Source organism: Nannobrachium achirus (assembly GCF_963921795.1).
Source record: "Nannobrachium achirus genome assembly, chromosome: 6".
NCBI lineage: Eukaryota > Metazoa > Chordata > Actinopteri > Myctophiformes > Myctophidae > Nannobrachium > Nannobrachium achirus.
In genome coordinates this window covers 27,862,994-27,878,029 of record NC_137815.1, presented here as the reverse complement: position 1 = coordinate 27,878,029, position 15,036 = coordinate 27,862,994, and the positions used below count along the sequence as shown (strand labels likewise).

The 15,036-nt window shown below is 45.8% G+C and overlaps 1 protein-coding gene across 1 annotated transcript; it reads left to right on the top strand.

The window, feature by feature from the left end:
- Window positions 1-372: 372 nt before the first annotated feature.
- On the top strand, window positions 373-4,542 carry LOC308286960 (zinc-binding protein A33-like; the record flags this gene model as incomplete). Its single annotated transcript, XM_080728082.1, has 2 exons — window positions 373-625; window positions 3,575-4,542. 2 exons carry the CDS (start codon window positions 373-375, stop codon window positions 4,540-4,542), a joined length of 1,221 nt encoding a protein of 406 aa, XP_080584208.1.
- Between the last annotated feature and the right edge of the window lie 10,494 nt (window positions 4,543-15,036).

The following is a 15,036-nucleotide window of genomic DNA, read 5'->3' as shown; positions in this document are numbered from 1 at the left end:
CAAAGGTCAAAAAAGTAATTCTGGGGGCGAACTATTCCTTTGACACATTAAGACCTGAGGCTCATTCCACAAAAGTCTTCGAAAAGTAACAGTTTTCTGAAAAAAAAAAATATGTTGCTATATCACTGGTTTAAAAACTGATGTGTCACTCAGCCACAGTGGCTTCCTGAGTGCCTCAGTCGTTTTGATACATAATAGTTCCTCCTTACGACATACTGATGTTGACAATGCCTTCATACATGCTGCTATGATAACTTAAGGCATATATACCCTATACCGCCTACAAGCGGTTTTATGCATTTCCGTATGATGGGGAAAACTGTCTGCTTCTTCTATTTTAGCGGCTAACTTCACCAAAAGTTGTATTTGAACATGGCTCCTAAAACTCCTAAAAAGCTCATATTAGACGCTCTTAAGGATCTGGGCAAGTCCGAGCTGGAGGAATTCTGCAGCGTTTTGCTCGATCTCAGAGAAGAACCGCGCATTTATAAATGTGAAATCGAGGATAAGAGTAGAACACAGATTACTGATCAATTAGTTGAAACTTTCACTGAGGACGGAGCCATGGAAGTAACACTGAAGATTATGAAAGAGATCGACTGCAACAATATTATCAAGGATCTGGGTATGTTTTTATCTTCATAGAGGACTTTGTGTCTAAGGTTATATATCATGCATTTTGGTGATATTCCAATGTATGAAACTATGTGAATCATCAAAATGGTTGCCGTGGGGCAAGATGAACCAAATGCCTTGGGGTAAATTGAACCAATCATCCTAATATGAATCACCATTCATATTTTTATTAGGTCTTTGTGCTACTCAATTTATGAAGTTTTCAATATTAGGCCTATATTAATAATTGCAAATATTAAAAGGTTCTGAATAATAAACTTTATTTATTATAATAAATAATTGGTTTTAATAGTTTTTCTTACGGTTTAAATAACCATAAAAGAAATAAGACTATTTGCAAAATTTCTGATAATTAAATAGAATATTTGTTCAAGTTTAAACTATCACATATATTGCAGTGTGGGGCAACCAAGCCATGTCTTGTCTTGTCTTGTCTTGTCTTGTCTTGTCTTGTCTTGTCTTGTCTTGTCTTGTCAAGTTTGTCTGTCTCGTGTGTTGTTGTTAATACTTATTCATTTATACTTTTTTCATCTGTCCTATTTGCCTGTTTGTTGTTTAAACTTGAATCAGGGCATATGATCATTAAATGTCATTCCACTGAATGGTACCTCAAGTGCCATCATAGCGTGTTGCTTATATTATTGCCTTTTTATTTCTCTAATTTTGTTTTGTTTTTGCCCTATTGCTACACTGTCATCTTTGGCATTTATATGACTGTCTTTTTTGTTGTTGTTTTTTCTCTTTGTGATTGGTTCTCATAATATATGAACAAGTCTTGGTTTACTGTATGCCCTGATTTTCAAATAAACAAAACTGTGAAAAAAAAAGTTTAAAGGACAACTTTAGTTTTTTACAACAAGGGTTCATATTTTAGTTTTTAATTAAAGAATATAAAATATGAGTGTTAAAAGTATTTCATTTACTTCTTTCTATTGTTTTAGAGATGTTTATTTCAGTGGTTGGGGGCATGCGTACAAGTGGCTAAATATGTCATTTTACACAGAATAAGCCCATTCTCAAGATACAATACAACCTTTCATGGTTGGATATGACTTATGGGGGCTAGAAGTGTTACTGTAAATAGCAATAAAGAAACTGCTGGCTTATCTATCTATAAATGCGAGAAGTCTCTGCGTGTCTGCGTGTGTGTCTGTAATCCGCGTATCTCGAGAACCGTTTGTCCCACCGGCTTCAGATTCGGCACGCGCGTTCCCCGCCGCGGCACGGAGGTTTTCCCTAACCGGCGCGAAACGTTCGGAATCTCCTTATGCGGGGCTGATTGTTGACATCAGGCTGTTCCGGAGGAAATCGGCGCAAGCGCAATAAAAGGCTCTGAGATCACGTACGCCACATGAGTCAACAAAAAAATGCCATGGTTACGTATTCTGATGTTTTATGGGCATAAAAGGACACAGGCAAACATATGGTCAAAACGGCTCTTATGACAACAGGTATAATGGAACCGGCGCAAAATGTTCGGAATCGCATATGGGCATATGGGCATAAAATGGACACAAAAAATGGACGCATATAAACAGGTATAATGGGGTTTGCATTAAAGGGTGGGGCATTCATTCCCTATTTCAAATTCGGCACGCGCGTTCCCCACCGCAGCAGGTAGTGCAGTGCCCGGCCTCGACCCAATCCGATACGCGATTTTCTGGAACCAGCACGAAAGGTTTGGATTCTGATGTCTGACATCAGGGTTTTCCGGAACCGGCACTGTGTCTGCATAGATCTCCATACATGGGCATAAAATGGAATGCAGACAGACAGATACGGATATCTCCATGGGCATAAATGGACACAGGCAAACAGATGGTCAAAGATCTCCATATATGGGGATAAAATGGACGCAAAAAGACAGATACAGATATCTCCATATATGGGCATAAATGGACACAGGCAAACAGATGGTCAAAACGGGTCCTATGACAACAGGTATAATGGGGTTTGCATTAAAGGGGGAACCAGCACTGTGTCGGCAACACAGTCGGAGGCACAGACAGATACAGAGATCTCCATAATGGGCATAAAGGGACACAGACAAACAGATACAGAGATCTCCATATATGGGCATAAAATGGATGCAGACAGACAGATACAGATATCTCCATATATGAGCATAAATGGACACAGGCAAACAGATGGTCAATACAGGTCCTACAGATAACTCCATATATGGGCATAAATGGACACAGGCAAACAGATGGTCAAAACGGGTCCTACAGAGATCTCCATATGGACATAAAATGGACATAGACAGACAGCTATCCCCATATATGGGCATAAATGGACACACGCAAACAGATGGTCAAAAACAGATCCTATGACAACAGGTATAATGGGGTTTGCATTAAAGGGCGGGGCATTCATCCCCTATTTACATTGTTCCCGAGTTGGCCAGGGCGCCGACTAGACGCCCGAAGGGCGGCCGAGCTTCTAGTTGTGTCTAAAAAGACATATTTAGCCACTTGTACACATGCCCCCATGCGTACGCATGCCCCACATTTTAGCACGGTAAACGCGATAAAGCAATAGAACGAAGCAAATGAAAACATTTTAAAACTCACTTTTTCTTTTCTCTAATTACAATCTAAAATATGAACCCTTGTTGTCCTTTAAACTGTAAAAGTTAAGAATATCACGTGGGTCAACTCACCACTAACCTGGGGCAAGTTGAGCCACATGACCACTTTTCTTTTAATTAATAAGTCATATTTGTATGTCCCTTTTTTATGGCCCTTTGTCATATATAGATGCTAACTCATAATTTCAAATGATAGAAGACATCCTGAAATATGTCTAGATGTTTTGATTTGACTGCCATCTTACTTTTTCTTGCTTCCAGGGAAACTTAAGCTAAAAGTGGTTCATCTTACCTCGTTCCCCCTATGCTGTTCTTTATGATTTTATGATTGTATCTTCCATCCTACAGAACAAGCAGTCAACCTGAAGTACCAGCTGGAATCTGACCTCAAGTCTCTTCAGGACACCAGGAACAAATACAAACAGCTTCAACAGACATACAACACAGTGATTGAACACAACAAGGAGAAGGTGGCGACCACAGAGAAGCAGATCAGAGCAGAGATTGAAAAGCTCCACCAGTTACTGAGAGAGGAAGAGAAGGCCAGACTGGAAGCTCTGAGGGAGGAAGAGAAGAAGGCGGCAGAGACTGTCGACAGAGAGATGGAGAACATTGAGAGGAAGATCTCGTATCTCACAGGCAACATCTCTGCTGTAGCACAAGAGCTGCAGAAATCTGTTCGACACAGAGTCCAGTGTCCATTGTCAGAACCACAGCTGGTGTCAGGTGTGATGATAGACGTGTCCAAACACCTGGGAAACCTGGCCTACAGAGTCTGGGAGAAGATGAAGGAGAAGGTCAAGTTCACTCCTGTCATTCTGGACCTAAACACAGCACACCCCTGTCTCTGTCTGTCCGAAGACCTGACCAGTGTGAGACGTACAGACACGTACCAGCAGCTTCCTGACAACCCAGAGAGGTTCACCATGTACACCAGTGTTCTGGGTTCAGAGGGTTTCAGTTCAGAACACAGCTGGGAGGTGGATGTGGGAGACCATCCTGAATGGATTATAGGTTTGGTTAAAGAGTCTGTAGACAGGAAGGGAACGAGACCTGCCACACCAGAACATGGACTATGGTGTTTATGTCTGAAGGACAATTATGGAGGTAAATCCAACTCAGTCCGGAGGAATCCTCAGAGGATCAGAGTCGAGCTGGACTATGACAAAGGGGAGGTGTCCTTCTACGACTCTGAAGACATGACTCACATCTACACTCATACACACACGTTCACCGATAAACTCTTCCCTTATTTATTTATTTATTTTATTTCTCAATTGGAGCCTCTACCATCGATGTCAAAGTCTGTCAATTGAGACATAGGTCCAGCGACACCCTTTGCTCCCGTTTCAATTGAAACGCTGGTCAGTCTCAGTCCAACTGACGGTCAATCCGACTGACCGTCCATCGGAGACCCCCTCCCTCGCAATGGGGCCCCCTTTCTCTATTGCGCTGCCACACTGCCTCTGTTTACACCTATTTCCTGTTAATATTAACCTGAGTAACATTTTGCGCATTGGGAGGTAAGGGGAGAACTTTATTGTGAAGGACAATGGGAAAAGAAAACAATGTTATGGCTACCATGTTGTCGAATCGAGAGAGATGGATCTTGCGCGCGATATCGAACATTCAAAACTATTTGTATCAATTAAAATATGGGGGTAATAGTGCATGCACAAATCCACTCTAGCCCAGGTGCTGGACAAACAGCAATACAAGAGAAGGATAGAGTCCGCAACACTGGTAATACTCAGCTCTGTTTTATTGCTTCAACGTTTGGATCTTCTTCAGGAATAAATGAAGAAGATCCAAACGGATCGAAGCGTTGAAGCATGTGAGGGCCACATGTGATGGCCATCACCAGCAGCCACAAAGTTGGTGAAGAAATGGTGGACATAAGTGTTTGAGTTGTTCGTTTAAGTTATATTTATTATTTTGAACACTACATACTTCATGCAAAGACACACAACTGTTAATTGACATTCTGTTTAATGCAAGTTTGGTGACAAAGTTATGGACGGTTTATATGGCCATTAAGTTTCTGTTGTCAACGCCATCTGTGCTTATCAGGAATCATTTAAGTTGTGTTGTTTTGTTGAGTTATCAGTTACTGAAGTTAAAATGGCTGGCATTAGAAACAGCTGCTTCAGATGAGCTGGGCAATTGGACTGCACCATGTCCCCTGTGCATATGGGGAGGGGCAGGGGTTATTATGAGTTACAAGTATTTACTACAATTGTGAAGAGATATATTTGAATATTTCAGTTGTAGGTAATGGCTTTGTTTAATATGTGTTAATGTTGTAATGGATTATGTTGAAGGGATTTGTAGTGTTTAAATGTTTTCTTTTGGTTTTCCCCTGTGTGTCAAGAGTGGTCTGATCAACCACTATATATGTTCCCCTCATGTTTCATTTGGTTAGGTATTGTCATGCTGTGCAGTTGTCTATATGTCCACCTTAAAGAAACAAAATACATTTTATGAAAACTACACAAGTGTCGCTGTGTCTCTCTTGCTGACCAACTCTGGTCCCTCACATATGGTGGCAGTGGTGGGATCATCCAGTAGAGAGCACAGGATATTTTTGCAAAAATAATACTAAGAATCTTCCCAGCCCCACTGATGAACAATGGAGCGTGGCAGAGGGAGAGGACCCTGTGGAGCACAGGCAGATCCAGAGGAGCGAGCTAAGGGTGCAGCCCATGGAGCCACTAGACAGAGTGTGGAGGTTGAAGCCAGCCGAGAACCAGCACTGGTGGACCTGGCTAGCATTGTTCGTATCCGCATGGAGGAGCAGGGTTTCTGGACAGTTCGTCTGAGGGAGGCATCATCATGCCAGGAGCAAAATGTTAAATCTCTCCGGGCGATGAAGTGGTTGAACACAGAACACCATGGATGGACGCAACACAAGGTGGTACTGGCCAGGCCAGCCAGGCTACCCTTCTGTTTTGCGGGCAGCACATCCCATGGACTCAAGGTGACCTCAGACAAGCTCTCACTGTTCCAGTGTGCTCTTAAGGGGGGGAGTGTGTGAGGGCCACATGTGATGGCCATCACCAGCAGCCACAAAGTTGGTGAAGAAATGGTGGACATAAGTGTTTGAGTTGTTCGTTTAAGTTATATTTATTATTTTGAACACTACATACTTCATGCAAAGACACTCAACTGTTAATTGACATTCTGTTTAATGCAAGTTTGTTGACAAAGTTATGGACGGTTTATATGGCCATTAAGTTTCTGTTGTCAACGCCATCTGTGCTTATCAGGAATCATTTAAGTTGTGGTGTTATGTTAAGTTATCAGTTACTGAAGTTAAAATGGCTGGCATTAGAAACAGCTGCTTCAGATGAGCTGGGCAATTGGACTGCACCATGTCCCCTGTGCATATGGGGAGGGGCAGGGGTTATTATGAGTTACAAGTATTTACTACAATTGTGAAGAGATATATTTGAATATTTCAGTTGTAGGTAATGGCTTTGTTTAATATGTGTTAATGTTGTAATGGATTATGTTGAAGGGATTTGTAGTGTTTAAATGTTTTCTTTTGGTTTTCCCCCTGTGTGTCAAGAGTGGTCTGATCAACCACTATATATGTTCCCCTCATGTTTCATTTGGTTAGGTATTGTCATGCTGTGCAGTTGTCTATATGTCCACCTTAAAGAAACAAAATACATTTTATGAAAACTACACAAGTGTCGCTGTGTCTCTCTTGCTGACCAACTCTGGTCCCTCACAAAGCAATAAAACAGAGCTGAGTATTACCAGTGTTGCGGACTCTATCCTTCTCTCTCAATTAAAATATGCCACAGACACTTTCAAACGAGACAGCAATGCACAAGCAAGCAAGAGAAACACTGCTTATATACTGTATAAGCAGTTCTTCTCAAATGTTTACATTTCAAGGTATCCCCTCTGAGTCTGAAAGTCTACAAATGGAACCAAATGGACGTGTTAGGACCCTCTTCTCTAGCCTATTTCTCTGTCCCTCGGCTCATATTAGCTCTTGAAACGGGCCTCCAGATTCTTTGGGACGCATCTGTCTCTGTGTTGTTAGTGATGGCAGTAAGGGTGTGTGTGTGTGTGTGTGTGTGTGTGTGTGTGTGTGTGTGTGTGTGTGTGTGTGTGTGTGTGTGTGTGTGTGTGTGTGTGTGTGTGTGTGTGTGTGTGTGTGTGTGTGTGTGTGTGTGCAATAGTGGCCCGACTCAATTTAACAGCCAGTATAAACTGGTACTCTTGTCAACACCTTATTTCTTGGATTTGCAAATAAATAATTATGTTACACCCTTTTGGATTCAAGTGTATTATTTAAGTATTATCATTAGCATTTCCATATATATATTTATAAGACTTCCGACAACGCCACCTCTATAAAAGAGGAAAAGGAGATATATAGTAATAACCCTTCTAAGACACACAGGTACGTTTTTCAGGTAACCAGAGCAATATAAACCCAGGAGAGAATGAGACCGGACACAGTATTTGGAAAAGGTATAACAAAGTTTATTATCTAAAATACAGGGGCTTCTATACGCCAGTAAAAACAATGCAAAAACAAAATAAAAGAACCCTATCACTCCTATGGCGCCTCTAACTAAAAACTACAAAACAACCAACAATAAAACCAACAACCCGGGTAACTTTCTCCCTTATCAAACCCCCCCGCACAAATAAAGTGCGGGTGCAATATTTGCCGTTAGCAGTTAGGGCTAATTATATAATAATAATAATATTGCATTTAATGCGATTCAGTAGGGACGTGTGGTAGATATCTACGTTATACACAGGAATAGGTGAAGGCAGGTATAATAATAATAGTAATAACAATGATAATGGAAATCAAAGTGAGTGCAAGGTGTGGAGGGACACAGCAACTCTTCGGTAACGTCTACTTCATAGGCCCACGCATCTGCGAACAAGGAAAATAGGCCAGTATCCTCGTATACTTCAATTCATTGGCACAACTTCAGGTCAGTGGCTCGAATAGACAATGGTGCTCAGATGGGATACTCACAAACAGGCAGCCAAATGGCTGCCAGTGCGGGTAGTACGCACGACACCACTGTCACCACTCCGACCCCTCTCGTCAGCTCAGATAGAGCGGCTCGTCTCGGCTCGTCTGGATCCGGGTAGATGGTCCGCGGGAACACTGCTGGTTCTGCTGGGCCACCGTGTTGCTGGATCACTGCGTCGCACTGTAGAGCTCACTCATTGCCGTCATCAAGGTTTCTTAGTTAAGGTTTACTGCTCATGCTTCTCTGGTAGCAGTCAGTCATCAGTCTCTCATATCGCCAGTTCCTCCTCCCGTTCACCTGCCTCTGCCTTCACACACACGTCCGTCTCCTTCCTCGTTCCGCGACAGAGTGACTGAGTCCCACTTATAAAGGCCGCCCCCTTTCCTGCGCCAGTCTCTCATTGGCCAGGACGGACGTCAGTCCCTTCACATTGGTCTAGTCCGGGCCACTAGTTAGCCTATCAGCCCCGCTCGCACACACACATACTAGAAGTGGAGTTTCATTCAGGGAGAAATAGCATTATTACAACATAACAAATAAAAATGTATTAGGGGAAACATATAAAACAAGCATTAGAATAAAGAAAGAATAATAAAATACAAGAGTTTCCAAAGAAAATACATTTTAACGAAAAAAGAAATAACGCTGTCGTCCACCCCCTCACACTCCCCCCTACTTGATCGTTAGCAGTCCCTGCAACTAGTTCAACCAGGGCTATACCGCTGTGGTGGCTGCCCCAAATTAACCCGCCCCGAACGGCGCGGAGCCGTGGGAAAGAACCCATAACACTGCCTCCACATCGGTCCAGGCACTGGGGCCGGAGACGCCGGCTCGGCGCCCACAACCACCTCACGAGGCGCTACACATACTTTTAGAGCGTTCCGGTGTATTGTTCGATCCCGCCCGCCTTTCTCTGGACGAATCCTATACACCACCCCAGCATCTCCTACTGTTTCTAACACCACAAACGGCTCCGGGTCCCACCAAGAAGCCAGTTTCCCTTGGCCTTGTCTGTTGCGGTTCCTCACCCACACTCGCTCACCCGGTACCAACGGTGGGATACCCGCCCGTTTGTCATACATACGTTTCCTCTGCTCAGCCATGCCTTTCATCCTCTGCCCTGTAGTACGATAAGCATCAGTTAGTTTACGTCGATGATCATGGACCCAGTCTCCCACGGTAAGCCTATTTTGTTGAGCTTGTACTCCTAGTTCGACATCTACGGGGCGGCGCAGGTGACGACCAAACATCAAAAACGTTGGGGCATAGCCAGTGGCACTGTGAGGAGTGTTGTTATAAGCGTGCACTAGTTCGGGGAGATGCTCAGGCCATCGCCCGTGTTTGTCAGCATCCAGAGAACGCAACAGATTGAGTAGGGTTTGATTAAATCGTTCCGCGCTACCATTTCCGGCCGGCCAATAAGGCGTCGTACGGCTCTTAGTAATACCATAATTATTACATAATTGCTGCATAAGAGCAGACTCGAAATTGGCCCCCCTGTCCGAGTGAAAACGAGCCGGACATCCGAACGGTTGTATTACATGGGTCCATAACGCACGAACAGTGGTCTGAGCAGTTTGGTCACGTGTCGGAATAGCCCAACTATATTTAGTGAATAAGTCAGTGGCTACCAGGATATTCTGACAAGGGTCGGCCGGCCGCCCTAACGTAAGGAAATCGATAGCCACCACCTCTAGAGGATAGGAGACTTCAAACGGCTGTAAAGGGGCCCTGGGCTCAATCCTAGTTTTCTGCAAGCCACAATTAACGCACCCCTGATGGAAGCGGCGTACCTCCCCCTCCATGCCGTGCCAGTAGAGCCGTCGGCGGAGCTGCACGAGAGTCCTATCCACCCCAGCGTGCGCAGCGGCCACATGCATCTCTCTCCATGCCTCCTCTTTCCTGGAATTGGGACAGACAATCTGTAAGTATTCTTCTTGTGTATAAGGGTCAGTCACCTGACGATACAATACCCCCCCTTCCTCTCGCAGCTTCGTCCACTGCCGTAATAACTGGGCCGCCCCTCTCGTCCAACTCCTCTTCTCAGATAGGGTGGGGTGCACGCCCCTCTGTACACACCGCATCACCGTTTGAATATCCTCATCCTGCTCCTGTGCTCTCTGCCACTCACCACCCCAGGCGCTATTTGTCGCTGCAGGCGTTAGCTCCACCGTCGCAACTGTCCCAGTGTGGACGGGAAACCTGGACAAAGCGTCAGCGTTAGCATTATTCTTGCCTGGGCGGTACTTGATATCAAACGTGAACGACGCCAGTTGCGCCGCCCACCGCTGTTCTATGGCTCCCAACCGAGCTGTCTGGAGATGCGCCACCGGGTTATTGTCTGTGAAGATAGTGAAATGAGCTCCAGCCAAGTAATCTTTAAACTTTTCAGTTACAGCCCATTTAAGAGCCAACAATTCCAATTTAAAGGAACTATAATTAGCATCATTTTGTTCAGTCGGGTGCAGACTGCGGCTTGCATAGGCGATAACTCGCTCTTTTCCATCTTGTACTTGAGCTAGCACGGCGCCTAACCCTTGGTTACTTGCATCGGTATACACCACGAAAGGCTTGTCATAGTCCGCATATGCCAGCACAGGAGCCTGAGTGAGGGCACCTTTTAACGCATCGAATGAAGCCTGACATTCGGTGGTCCATATAATCGGCTGCTGTGAGGACTTATTTTCAACTGGGATTCCAATTAATAAATTATTTAATGGCCGTGCAAGGGCAGCGAAGCCCTCCACGAAGCGGCGGTAATAACCCGCGAGGCCCAGGAACGCACGAACCTCCCGTACAGTCGTCGGAATGGGCCAGCCCCGGACCGCCACTAACTTGTCTGGGTCCGGCCGCACTCCTGCTCGGTCCACAACGTGGCCCAGAAACTTCACCTCACGTTGCAGCAGCTTGCACTTGTCCAGGCGTAGTTTTAGCCTGTGTTTCCATAACCGCTGGAACACTCGATCCAGATGCTGTAGATGAGAGCAGAAATCAGGCGAGTATATAATAATATCATCTAAATAAACTAATAATGACTCGGCCACTTGGCCACTTAAACAGTGCTGCATAAGTCTCTGGAATGTGGCTGGTGCATTACACAGCCCAAAGGGCATTCGTTTAAACTCAAACAACCCCAAAGGGGTAGTAAAGGCAGTCTTTTCTTGATCCTTTGGATCCATGCTCACCTGCCAATATCCGCTGGCTAAATCAAGAGTCGAGAACCACTGGGCCTTAGTCAGGCTCGTCAACGTCTCTTCAATGCGCGGCAGGGGAAACGCATCTTTATGCGTCACTGCATTCAGCTTACGGTAGTCGACACAGAACCTCCAGCTGCCATCCTTCTTCTTCACCAGGACGATCGGCGCGGCCCACGGGCTACAGCTCTCAGTGATCACTCCCTTGTCCATCATGTCACTTAACAAGATCTTCATTTCTTTATACATGGCGGGCGGCAGCGGGCGGTGTCGCTCACGAATGGGCGCAGCGTCACCGGTATGGATCTGGTGTTGGACCGCCTCCGTCTGTCCGAAATCTTCATCGTGTACAGCAAACACCTTCTCCCACTTCGTCAGCATGGACTGCAGTTCCTCTTGGTCCCCCTCGGGCAAATCGGCTCGATCAGCTAGCCCTTGGAGTTCCTGGGACAGAGTGCGCACGGGCCCGTCCTCTGCGGCACTCACCAAGGCGACCTCCACCAGGCCATCAGCGGACATGGACAGACTCAGGTCTCGGTCCCCCCTGACATCAGCATCTTGGACCGGATACAATTGTCCCAATTTCTGATATCGGCCCACGGTGACACTATAAGGGAAGGGATTACAGAGGCGAATAGGAACCCGCCCACCCCTTACAGTGACTAAAGCGCGCGCCACCCCCAGCTGGTTCGTATCCGGCAAGGCCTCAACCAGGGCCTCATAGTCAGTTCCTCTTGGGCCCTGGCGCGTGCGCCCCCATACGACCACTTCACTTCTGGCAGGGACTCGTATCTTCTGACGGCGAACAGGCCACACATAACCCAGGGACCCATCAGCATTCGTCACCGTTTCGATTCGTTGACAGGCAGCGAATGCATCTCTCCACACGGAATTTGCTCGGCTTGGGGGAAAAGCAGCCCTCCCAGGCCATTTAAACAGAGTACGCCAGCATGCACTTATTACATTCATGCCAACAATGAGCGGTTGCGTACAGTGTTCATCTTTAACAATCACGACCCCCCTCCCCGGGACTTGTACCCCCTCTAATTCCAGATCAAATACCGCGTAACTAGTGTAGGGTATGTCGAGGCCGTTCGCTGCTCTTAATTTAAAAACGAGCGGACTCGTTCCTAAATTAGTTTGAGAAAAGTGCTCGTCAAATAAACTTTGTTGCATCAAAGTGACTTGTGACCCGGTATCGAGCAACCCTCGTAATCGAACGCTCCCCATCGTCACATGAACCGTGGGACATTGCCCAATAAACACATCATTGGCCCGGGTTCGTGGTACAGATAAACCGGCTCCTGTCGCCTGGACCTCGGCGACAGGACAATTTAGTTTAACGGCGGCTGGCCATTCGCACACCATCTAGCTATATGGCCGGGCTGCTTACACTGTCGGCAAATGGGCCTCCCCTCTCCATCCCACTCGTTTCTCTGCGGTGGCCCATAGCGGCGTGCCGGCGGCGGTGTGGGACGTACAGCTGGAGCGGCGGCTTGCATGAGCGGTCGGATTTCGTTCATCAATTCCTTCGTAAACCCCTTCATCTGTGTTTTGACATCCTCCATTATCTCTCGCTTCAGTTCCTCTCTCCAAGCAGAGGTCTGTGGTGGCACAGGGACAGTTACTGGGTTAATAGCATGACAAGCAATTTCAGTAGATGGCGTACCTCCATGTTCCATATCCAAGGTCAAGGCCTCCTGTCGTAATGCGGTGAAGTCCTCATCGGGGTGACGGCGAGCATATATGCGCAGGGCTTGGCCAAGTGGGCCCTCAGCCAACCCCTGGAGAAACTGATCTCGGAGAACGGCTTCAGAGGGGGCTGTAGTGGCATCGTATCGTCGTAACCCACAAAACAGTTCTCTAAGCCTTAAAATAAATGCATTAACATTTTCCCCCGGCCGCTGTGTACAACTATAAAACTGCGAGCGTACCTTTGAGACAGGAACCGTTTCTTTATACACACTGTCTAAATAAGTAAAGAGTTTTTCTACAGTGTCTCGCTCTCCGTCCTCCAACACATTAACCTGCCGCTTAGCCTCGTCTGTCAAGGTTTGTAATAAGATAGCAACTTTTTTAACTTCGGTGACATCTTGGGTGCTCAATAGCCCCTTAATCTGTACTCTCCATTCTCTATATTTAGTTTCGCCCTCCGTACCTCCAAACGTTGGCAGCCATGGGGCGCCTGGATATACCGGCATCATCATCATTACGAACCACAAGTTTAAGTCACACACAATTGTTCAGTCTCTCCTTTATATTGCTCTGTACCCGATCCTGCCGACCCACGTCAAATGTAATAGTGGCCCGACTCAATTTAACAGCCAGTATAAACTGGTACTCTTGTCAACACCTTATTTCTTGGATTTGCAAATAAATAATTATGTTACACCCTTTTGGATTCAAGTGTATTATTTAAGTATTATCATTAGCATTTCCATATATATATTTATAAGACTTCCGACAACGCCACCTCTATAAAAGAGGAAAAGGAGATATATAGTAATAACCCTTCTAAGACACACAGGTACGTTTTTCAGGTAACCAGAGCAATATAAACCCAGGAGAGAATGAGACCGGACACAGTATTTGGAAAAGGTATAACAAAGTTTATTATCTAAAATACAGGGGCTTCTATACGCCAGTAAAAACAATGCAAAAACAAAATAAAAGAACCCTATCACTCCTATGGCGCCTCTAACTAAAAACTACAAAACAACCAACAATAAAACCAACAACCCGGGTAACTTTCTCCCTTATCAAACCCCCCCGCACAAATAAAGTGCGGGTGCAATATTTGCCGTTAGCAGTTAGGGCTAATTATATAATAATAATAATATTGCATTTAATGCGATTCAGTAGGGACGTGTGGTAGATATCTACGTTATACACAGGAATAGGTGAAGGCAGGTATAATAATAATAGTAATAACAATGATAATGGAAATCAAAGTGAGTGCAAGGTGTGGAGGGACACAGCAACTCTTCGGTAACGTCTACTTCATAGGCCCACGCATCTGCGAACAAGGAAAATAGGCCAGTATCCTCGTATACTTCAATTCATTGGCACAACTTCAGGTCAGTGGCTCGAATAGACAATGGTGCTCAGATGGGATACTCACAAACAGGCAGCCAAATGGCTGCCAGTGCGGGTAGTACGCACGACACCACTGTCACCACTCCGACCCCTCTCGTCAGCTCAGATAGAGCGGCTCGTCTCGGCTCGTCTGGATCCGGGTAGATGGTCCGCGGGAACACTGCTGGTTCTGCTGGGCCACCGTGTTGCTGGATCACTGCGTCGCACTGTAGAGCTCACTCATTGCCGTCATCAAGGTTTCTTAGTTAAGGTTTACTGCTCATGCTTCTCTGGTAGCAGTCAGTCATCAGTCTCTCATATCGCCAGTTCCTCCTCCCGTTCACCTGCCTCTGCCTTCACACACACGTCCGTCTCCTTCCTCGTTCCGCGACAGAGTGACTGAGTCCCACTTATAAAGGCCGCCCCCTTTCCTGCGCCAGTCTCTCATTGGCCAGGACGGACGTCAGTCCCTTCACATTGGTCTAGTCCGGGCCACTAGTCAGCCCCGCTCGCACACACACATACTAGA